Here is a 9,939-nt window from a genome sequence, read left to right as displayed (position 1 = left end):
CCTACATGCAGCTCTGTAACTACTTCACACTTGTGCTACTGAATGCCAAGAGGCTCAAAAATCCACCTTCACTTTTCAGTCAGAAGAGGCAGAAGTGGATGTGAGAGAAAGAGACACACAGAGAGACAGACAGCGAGAGAGGAGGGCGAGAGACCGGGCTTTCAGAGACTCGTGCCCTGACAGCCCCATGCAGTTCGGAACGAGAACGCCGGCAAGCGAGCCCGGGTACATGGGGGCATGGCAGAACTGTGATGCGAACCTCCTCTTCAGAATGTCGCAACAGGTGAGTGCAAACCTTTTCCTTTACTAGCATCCTGATTGTGATTGTTCTGTTTTTTTTTCTTTTCTTTTTTTAAGACAGATTGTGCGTTTGCACTTCAGTTTATTTTCTTTTTCTTTGTTTTTGTGTTTTTCCTGTTAGTGCCGATCATTGCTTTTTTTTTTTTTTGTAATTATTATTTTCCGTTTCTGTTTGTTGCTAGGCTGTCACCTGTCAAACCAGTGTCACTGGCAGTGGTTTTACTGTAGGTACTTTTCTTCTGTACTTTTCAGTACTTGATGGGTCCCTTTCAGTCATTGGTATTCTGTGTATTTATTTATTTTTTAAATGGAAGGACTTGCAAAGCAAGAATCACCTTCAGAAAGCATTTGCTTAAAATCACCATTCTCCAAATGTCGTTCAGATCAAGCGACGTGAAAAGGACCATGCGCAATTTCGGGGAAATGCGAAAAAATAATTAGCCCGTAGCATCCTTTTTCTGCGAAAGTAATCAGAAGTGGTATTAAAACCACATCCACTCGTTCCTTCTTCCCCTCCCAGATTTCGCAGTGATAGAAATTTGAGGGGCCCCTCTCTCAGTATTTTAATTGACTTCATGTGGTAGAGAACAACTCTCTCCAGTTCTCAGATGGGCTGAACTGTATGTAGCGTTGTTTAAACTGCTCACGGCACAAAGTGTACGACTGACAACTAACTCAGTTCAGATTTTCTCCTCCCCCCCCCCCCCATTTTTCTTCTCACTTGTGCTTTTTTTTTTGTTTGTTTTCTACTGCTTACTTCTTTTCACCTTTTTTTAGCCCTCACTCTCTGTCTTTCACATTCTTTAACACATACACAGATAGACACTTGTTTCTCCCCCCCACACCTTCTTCTCACACACACTCACACTGTTTCGTGGCGTTCTCCCCAGAGCTTTTCCTGCACTGGGGGGCCGCCTTTAAGGCAGCTTGGTATGCTGCTTTTGACGGGGAAAGCTGAAATGTTATTGCGAGGCCAGTAACTGATAATTAATCACACAAGCCGGTGTCTCTGTACCATGCACTTGGTGATACATGTCCTGCCGTCTGCATCTTCTCTTGCACAACCTCCTGGGTGAAACAAAAATGTTAAAAAAAAAAAAAATGGACTAAAGCAAACTTTCCATCTTGTCCGACAGTCAAGCAGGGAGGAAAGTTAAAACCAGATTTTAAAAATAAATTAAATATATATATTTATGCTTATTTATTTGATTCACCTGGTCCCATCCCTTTCAGAGTAGTTGTTTACTTGTGGAAATAAACAGATACTTGATTACATTTGTTCGCCAATTCGCACAATGGTGATCTTGGGGAAAAATTGTATTTTTCTTTTTTGTGTGTAAATTTTAGTATTTCTTTTCTTTTTGTTGTTTCTAATATATGTGAGTGTCTGTGGGTTTTTAGGAAGAGCGGACCCAGAAAAATATTTGTCATGAAAAGTCGTTATTAAAAATATGTGAGTAATATAAGATATATTTATATATATAATATATATAGCAATGAGAGAACTACACTAAGTATTGTAGGGTAGTCGTTTAAAGCCCCAGACTTGATGAAAGCATTTTTTAACAAGGCATATTTTGGTATCTCCTGTAGAGGGACCCTGATTACTACTGATAATACTGTAAGCTGATATGAATCTCTTAACGAACATCAACCTGAAAAGCAACTTCAATACTTAATTTGCTCCCCCCCCCAATCCTTGAAAGTAACAGACGCTTAACCTAAAAAAGAGCATCAAAATATATAAACATGTCTGCATGATCTGTAGGACAAGCAGTGACAAACTGTGACCTCTTAACAGGCATTCTAAGCGTTGCATATAAGAAAACTCTTTTTGTATAGTTTTGATATGATTTCTTACCCTTGTCTATTGTGTACGGTGCTTAGTTAACGGAACGACCTCAATGAACACGGATAGAAAAAAAAACAATGCTTAAAGCTCTTGCAAACGTAACCACGAGCTTCACTGAACTGTACAAACTAAAGTATGTTTCAGACAGGGCATCATTATTTTGCACTAAGGAATGAGTTTATTATTTCCCCCCCCCTATTAATATTATTATTATTATTATTATTATTCATTTGAGGGTACCAGTTCCGTTTCATCGGAGTTTCCTTTGATGAAGAATTTCCTCCCGCAGAAGAGTTAACATAAGGGAATCCAAATAATGATCAATTGATAAATGGCTATTGAACCACAAGGACAGCGTGAACGATTGCCTGCTTGGCATTAAAAACCCAGAGAAATAAATTTAGACCCAAAGCAATCTCAGCAATGCTCGAAAATGGCTAACGTAAACAAACAGATAAATTAAGGACTGTGGTAGGGGAGGGAAGTCATCCAGAATGAGTTCCGGTCTTGGAGATGATAAAGCTGAGAGTATTCGGACCACTTGTGTCATGGGTTTAATAATTGGTTACTTGTGTTAGCGTTTTGGCAGCAAACAAAGATTTGGTAAACTAACGAATGCTGGACATGTGAAGAATTTGTAGCCAAAGCTTTTTTTGTGTGTAAAGATGCAGGAAAAATTGGAATAAACCAAAGGCATGAACACACACACACAAAAAAAAAAGAAAGAAATGTAGTTGTAAAGATACTGTGGTAATGTTAAATCTATAAGAATATTGGAAGAAAATGTTTAAAGCAACAACTTTGTATTTTATTTGAACGTTGTCAGAAATTGGGTTTGGAAGGTGTGAAAAGGATGACATTAATGTACACACTGGCTGTGCTTTCTTTTTATTTTCTTAATCTAGAGGAGCGATAGGAACGGTTGCGTTTTCCAACAATGGGACTGAAACGGTTATCTGCATTCCATCAGGTGCAGCCTCCCGAATTCAAATGTCAAGACAGACAAATGAGTGGGATGCATAGGAATTTAGAGCTTTCAAAGAAAAAGACTGGTGTGATTAATTGTCCCAGTATAAATAGATACTGTAATTAACTAACCAGTTTGAGTTCTTAATAAACACAACTGACGGTTTAAAGGAACAAAAAAAAAACTAAATGTAAATGCTACTTCGTGTAGTTTCATTTCGTGCTGCTAACAAGGCGTAAGGCTAAGACATTTCTGTAGCATTTATACTGATAAAATGCGCACCTAGCTGTAAACTAACTGGGTTTTTATGAAGTCTCCTAAATAAGTATTTTTAGCATTCAAAAGTCTGCAGTATCATCACAGAGGTTGAATAAATAACAATACAAAACAAATAGTAGTGCCACAAATGTGATTTGGTTAAACATAATGAAATCCTCTTCTCAGCAGATACTGTAAAGACCCTGATAGATGGAAAGTGACAAGCAAGTCAATCTCAGCTTGTGCTTTCTGGTTTTGTTTCACAATCTTTAGTTTTTGGAATTAAGTCTGGTCCCTCTACCTTTCCTGTACCATTTCCTGTATTGTTATAAAATCCAGATTCAATCGCTCAAAGTTATTAACTAATCGTTTTTGAGCATGGTATCATTTGGCAAGCAACTGCATGTTGGGCTGATCTTTTGGGGTGTGTTTTAAGTTTAACTCCATAAACTGAATACAATTGTACTTAAAACAAAAAATATAGCATTTGCACATGATGTTAACAGCACACCATTATTTTATCCTTTCCCCCCTTGCATGTTGTGAGCAATGAATACCTTCAGCTTATTCCACAGACACATTTTTCAGCACAAAAATACCTGATAACCTAAAAGGGCATTTTTTGTGAACTTTGTTTGAAGGGAGTTATTCTGGGTCACTGTGATCGATGACAAGTGGAGAATGACCAGAAACTCCTGCATGTCCTTCAGTGACCCAGCTCTGGTCACCCTAACCTAACCCCCCTCCACCTTCATCTGGCAGAAATATGTCTGGGCAAAGGGGGGATTTGGAACAGCAGGAACCAGATCTGGGATGTGAATGTGGGGGATTAGAAGGAGAAAGCAACGAGAAACCAACACAGAAAGTTTCGTTTTGAATTGTTTCTGAAAATATTTATTGCATTGTTTGTTTTTTCAATGAAGGAATGTCGTTTGTATTTTTAAATGATGTCTTCCGATTACCCTAATATAGTAGTCATATATATATATATTGCATTTTAAATTACATATTTCTGTTTGAAAGCATTTTGGGGTGTTTTTGTTGTTGCAATTATTGCTGGGTTTTTTTCATTGCTGAAAAAATATATATATTAACTGTTATCTGTTAGGCTGCTAACTCAGATCAATTAGGGCTGCCTTTCTGTTTTATAGAAATGTTTTTTTTTGTGAAAGACATCATTTTGATTTGAGGATTTATAAGAAAAAAACTGAAAAAAACTGAAACAGAAAAAAACAAAACAAAAAAACAAGGGAATACAAAAGAGTGCATGTTTTTGTTCCGTTTTTTTTTTCTTCCTGTCCCATAAAAGACGGATCGCTGCCTAAATACGGCTAGCAATGTATTGCGTCTGGCAGTTAAAGGGTTAACCCATAGGTGAAATCTCCCGCAATAATGTTTTTATGAAAAAAAAAACAGTGTACGTGAAATTCTTTTGCATTATCCTTTTATTTCTTAAGCTATATGTATACTGTATATATTTATATACGTACTGTATGCAGCAAAAACGTTACTTCTTACAGTATACTGTATGAGAAAACAGCAGGCACATTATACCCCATCCCAGTCTATACTATATGTATACTGCAACATAAGAAAGAAATCAACGATGCTCATTAAAAAAAAAAAGGGCACGAGTAATTGGGGGAAAAATGAATAAGAATGTGCTTTTTAACAAGTATCAAGGACGCACTACCTACCTCTAATTGCCAAAAAGAAAAAAAGATAGTAAAATAAACCCACTGAATTTCTGGAATGGATCAGCAACTCCCATAAATTATCAACACAGTAATTATTTAACACAGTTGATTGCCAGCGGGTCATGCAATGCAATACGTTCATTTAACCCCCTGGTACGGAGGGGGTTTAAATGAAACCCTTTTCGCCGCCCAGGGGGGTCTCTTTGGCACAGGGCAGGTGCATTTAGCGAGCAAGGGGTTAATAAAGGCTGCGATGGTGTAGGGGGAAAGGAGGCGTGAGGTGGGCATATAAGAAACCTCCCTCCAAACGCAGAAGAAAAGATACTTATGCACGTGGGGAAGCTCTGCAATCTCAAGCGAACAAGGTCTGGAGCGAACAGTCCTTCTCTGCATCTCTCCATAGCCAACGCGAACTCGCCCGACCGCAGGGGGAAGCCAAAAATGAGCAATAGAATTAAATAGTGCAAGCCCGTCCATTCTGACAAACACCCGGTATCGTTATTTAACGTCAGGCTGATATTAATAGCAGGGACTTTTTGTTTGTTTGTTTGGTCTTCCAATGCATTCGATTCCCTCATTAAGCCAACGTGTTAGTTATCACCAGAGACATCATAAGCTTCTGTGGGATATATAATACAGATCAAGAACAAAAAAACAAAAACCTTCAGCAATGAATAAAAAGACACAGCCTGTTTTCGCATGTTTCTGACGGCTGCAACTCTTTCATTCTCTTCTTTATTTTTATCTTTTTGTTGTTAGATGATCGGTCCTCTGTGAAATAGCACCAAAGTGTAGCTCCGTTTCATTCACGTTTCGATTCATGTCTCATGTAACTGTTGCCACTCCTTTTTGATTTACAATTCAAATCACCCCAACTTGGTTATTTACACACTCGCCGTTCTTTTTCTTCTTGCAGATGTTCTCCCGTTTATGGCATAAATAGTGTGTAAATAGTGGTGGTGCATAGAGCTGGGCCCCAATGTTTAAATACACATTGATTTGTTTTTAGTACTCTTGTGGGCTAGATTCACTAAAGGTCGCTACAGCATAAAAATGTGGCATTATTTAAAATTGGAGTGTTATTTGTAATTTCCTCTGTATTCAGTAAAGATCGAGTTGTGATATGTAGTTCATATGCTTACCAGAAAAATGCATTAACCGTGCGTTAAATAGCGCAATCAATACAAATAAGCGATACGTTATTGAAATCAGGGCTAGAGATATGATTGTGGAGGACTGGGAGATATGACACTTTTTTCATCATAGGGTTGATGTAATAGGATTTCCATGACTTGCTGGCCACTCGGGCTTCTAAGGGGTTAGTATATTAGTATATTCCACAATGGCAGTATTAAGTATTTGTACCACCTGTTGTAGGCTGTCTAGTCTTATTTTGACTGTTTATAGTGGCAATTACATACATGCAAGATAGGCCCAACGCCAGACTGGGGTAGTCAGTAAATATTGCCAAGGTTTTTTGCTGGCAATCTGATATCGGTATTGGAGTTTAGCGAATAGGAAGTCATTTGCATACACTGTATTCAAAATAATGCTGAAATATCCCTGCAGTAAAAGGTCCCTTCTCAGTGCTCTTCTGCTGGCGATAGAGCTTATAAATAAATGGTAACACCATTTAAATTTTTTGTGTCATGCTTTAGTGACCGTGGGCCTAACGGGGATATGTCTCAAAGTCTCGCAGCTGCAATAGTGTGTCAAACAGTGGCACAAAAAGCAACACCAGGATTATGAAAGATCAAAATCCCATTGGAACAATGCAATTTAATATCAGTGATAAATCTGGTGCTATTTTCTTGCTTCAGTTTTTGCAGCGAGAGGCTTTGATATATACAGTAGGGGGGTTTGATTACAGACTATTCCAGTGTAGGCTGCAGTATACATCGCTGATCAACAGAGGTGGGGTTAATTCCTGTCCCTATGGGTTTACAATCTTCATTTCCTTTTGCTGTCACCAGCCATAGAACGAAATGTAACTATGTAATGTGATAGAGTTAATGATATTGAGCTACATATGATTTGCAGGTTTCCTGTAACATGTTTGAGTGAATATTTTTTTTTTTAATAGAAGCAATTCAACATAATTGTACAGTATGCAGAATTAAAAAAGAAAGAGAGGAATTAAGAAGGATGTGTTGGAATTATGTTATGTTGCTTGTCCATGTAAGGTCACGCCTCAAAAAGCACTCCTATGAAAATGATGAAATGTACAATTATTAGGTATGCTGGGAGACTTTACCAAACTCTCCCATCAGCTATGTAAATACATTAATTACCATGCTGGGGCAAGAAACCATTGGCTGAAATACTATTAGAAAAGTTGTGCCCGTGTGCAGTATTTGTTATAGGTCAGATTAGGAGGTTGCATGTCATTTGAATGAAATCCCACATTCTTTGGAAAAGCAGTGCGTGTGGGTTGGTACTCCCTCGTACCATCACACTTAGATCGTAGCATAACATCCCATGGTCATACAGCAGGTTTCATTCAGTATGTTGATAACATTTGTAGATCTCATTGAATTGCTGTTGAAATACCCTATGCGTCTACTACTGGCGTTTTTGGCAGATGGCGGCTAAATGACAAAGCTTGTACTGTATATGCACATTTGATACTGTATAACACATTTGCTTTAGCTTTATTCTTTCTTTATCTTGTGGCCTCGGTCAAACAAGAACTTGCAATAGCACCTACCCCTTTAGAGGTGGAATATACTGAAAGTACATTTGCATGCTGTCTCCTCACACGATTTGTCCTGCAGTTTCATTGCTTGTTCTGGCTTCTCTTGAAAAGCCCATCGGTCCTAGAGCAGCTGGTAGCAAAGAGGTGAAGCTGCTTTGGGGTGTTTTGCCGTTCCCTCCAGTGCTAAACCCTTCCAATGCTAAACCCACGCTGGTTCAAGAATACTGGTTCAGACCTTTGTATTTATTTTTTATTTTTCCTTTGCTGGCTTTCAGTGAATAGCCTCTTGAAATAAATAGCATTAACTCCTTCCATGCCGGAGGGGGCATGTTTGAAAAAGTGCAAGTGCCTGCTGCCTTTCTACTACTTTCTATTTAGTGTCATGCTCTGGTATTCGGTTAAATAGTATTAACCCATTTTGGCGACTCAAGAGCTTTGCATGATGCTACCGTAGGTGCTGAAGGGGTTACGTTCTCTCTAAATACAGGTTTCTGTGTGAACCTAACCAGAGTGTTCTCACATACAGAAGCTAGATTCTTGCACCAGCTGGGCTCTACTAGAAGCTCTGATCATGGAAAGGATGTACAAACCTTGTCCGCAGCACAGATCGCTGGGTAACAATAACAGCACGTTTTCTGCTTGCAGTTACTTGGGCTTCTTTTTGTTGTTGTTGCTGTGTGTTATTTCTAACATAGGCACAGTGCATTCACTTACTTGTTATACACGTGCCTGGCTTAAATGTTATTACCTCGGCCATGAGATGTGAAAATAAGTTGTTGTACAGTGTGTTTCATAGACCGTTATCTGCATAGAAAATCAATGACGATAGTCATCCATCTGATTCATGTCTTTCTCTGTTAAATTTGGACTGTTCAGAGGAAGGCACCTTTCTGCATAATACTTTTAAGTTGTACTATGTACTGTACATATATATCATGTTTTTTTCATAAATATGAAACCTCAGTTTTTATGGAAACGTGGCTGCATCTTATAGATGTGATTACTCTGTTTATAGTGTGAGATATGTTTGTTTCTTTATTGGTATGTACAGTATGCATTATATATATTTATATGTGATCCGAAGGGGGAAGAATATCAATAGTTATGCAGCTGAATTAGCTGACAATATTGTGCCAATATAGTGTCAATATAGTGTCTATCTACAGCTAAACCCGTTGTAGCGCGATCCGTTACAACGCAAATCCGCTTATAACGCAATGCAAGCGTGGCTCCCAATTTTCTTATTTACAACACGATTATTGGTATCTTAAACACTTTATTGTACAATGCATACAATTGCACATTATTTCTAACGCGATCCGCTTATAACGCGATATGATTCTTTGGACCCCAAGCACAGCGTTATAAGGGCGTTGAGCTGTATCTATCTATCTATCTATCTATCTATCTATCTATCTATCTATCTATATATCTATATATCTATCTATCTATCTATTTCATTATCCACCATCACTTATTTAACGTGAGGTTGAACCCTTTCTCCTTGCATTGCTAGGCCTTTTGGCAGTAGAGAGTGCGACCGTCTCATAGGCGTGATATGTCTACAAACAATGTAGTCCCTTTAGTCCCTGAAACATGAGTTGTTGGCCACACATATTTCAATAAACAATCCAGCCTTTCCTGTCAGTCAAGTTGGTAGGTTTATCAACATTAGCGTCATTTTTTCCCATGCATCCGGCATAAACATGCTAATCTGTGCTGCCGCCTTTTTGGTTATTAAGGCATTCATAGCGTTTCAGTCAACAAAAGGGTTAAGACCAACATCATACCATGTCACCAATTTTACAAGGACCTGTCATAAAGGCGTTATGTTACCACCACTTCCTTTAAAAGTAAACTAGCTATCTAAAGCATCCAATTTAAACAGTTTTGTCAGTTCTGTTCATTATCCTCTTGGTTTTCCTTAATGACTTTATAGTTTTTGACTGGAAGTTTCCCCAGCTTGTTTAAGGCTTGTATGGCTTTAATAGTTTATGAATAGATGCCTCTCTGTAGTTAAAGTTTAGTGTGTGAATGTACATTTGTCAGCATTACAGAAAAACACAATATCCGCTCCCCCCCGCGCCCCCCCCCCCCCCACACACACACACACACATCTCTTGTCTACTGTTCACATTACTGTGCCTTTGTAGGGGCAATCCCTCCTTAA

The 9,939-nt window shown here is 38.5% G+C and overlaps 1 protein-coding gene across 12 annotated transcripts in view; it reads left to right on the top strand.

Annotated features, from left to right (window-relative positions):
* Positions 1 to 9,939, top strand: part of BNC2 (basonuclin zinc finger protein 2) — a 556,774-nt gene that overhangs the window by 238,443 nt on the left and 308,392 nt on the right. For 9 of the 12 annotated variants that reach the window (XM_075594835.1, XM_075594781.1, XM_075594792.1 and 6 more), the window contains one exon: positions 80 to 283. The exons of 1 other annotated variant lie outside the window; for it this stretch is intronic. In XM_075594835.1, the coding sequence (XP_075450950.1) occupies positions 80 to 283 (204 nt within the window). Of the gene's footprint in view, positions 1 to 79; positions 284 to 9,939 lie in introns of those variants that run through there. 2 more of the 12 variants (XM_075594831.1, XM_075594806.1) reach the window with 2 other exon arrangements.

Source organism: Ascaphus truei, chromosome 1 (genome assembly GCF_040206685.1).
Source record: "Ascaphus truei isolate aAscTru1 chromosome 1, aAscTru1.hap1, whole genome shotgun sequence".
Classification (NCBI taxonomy): domain Eukaryota; kingdom Metazoa; phylum Chordata; class Amphibia; order Anura; family Ascaphidae; genus Ascaphus; species Ascaphus truei.
This window is presented reverse-complemented; position numbering and strand designations above follow the sequence as displayed.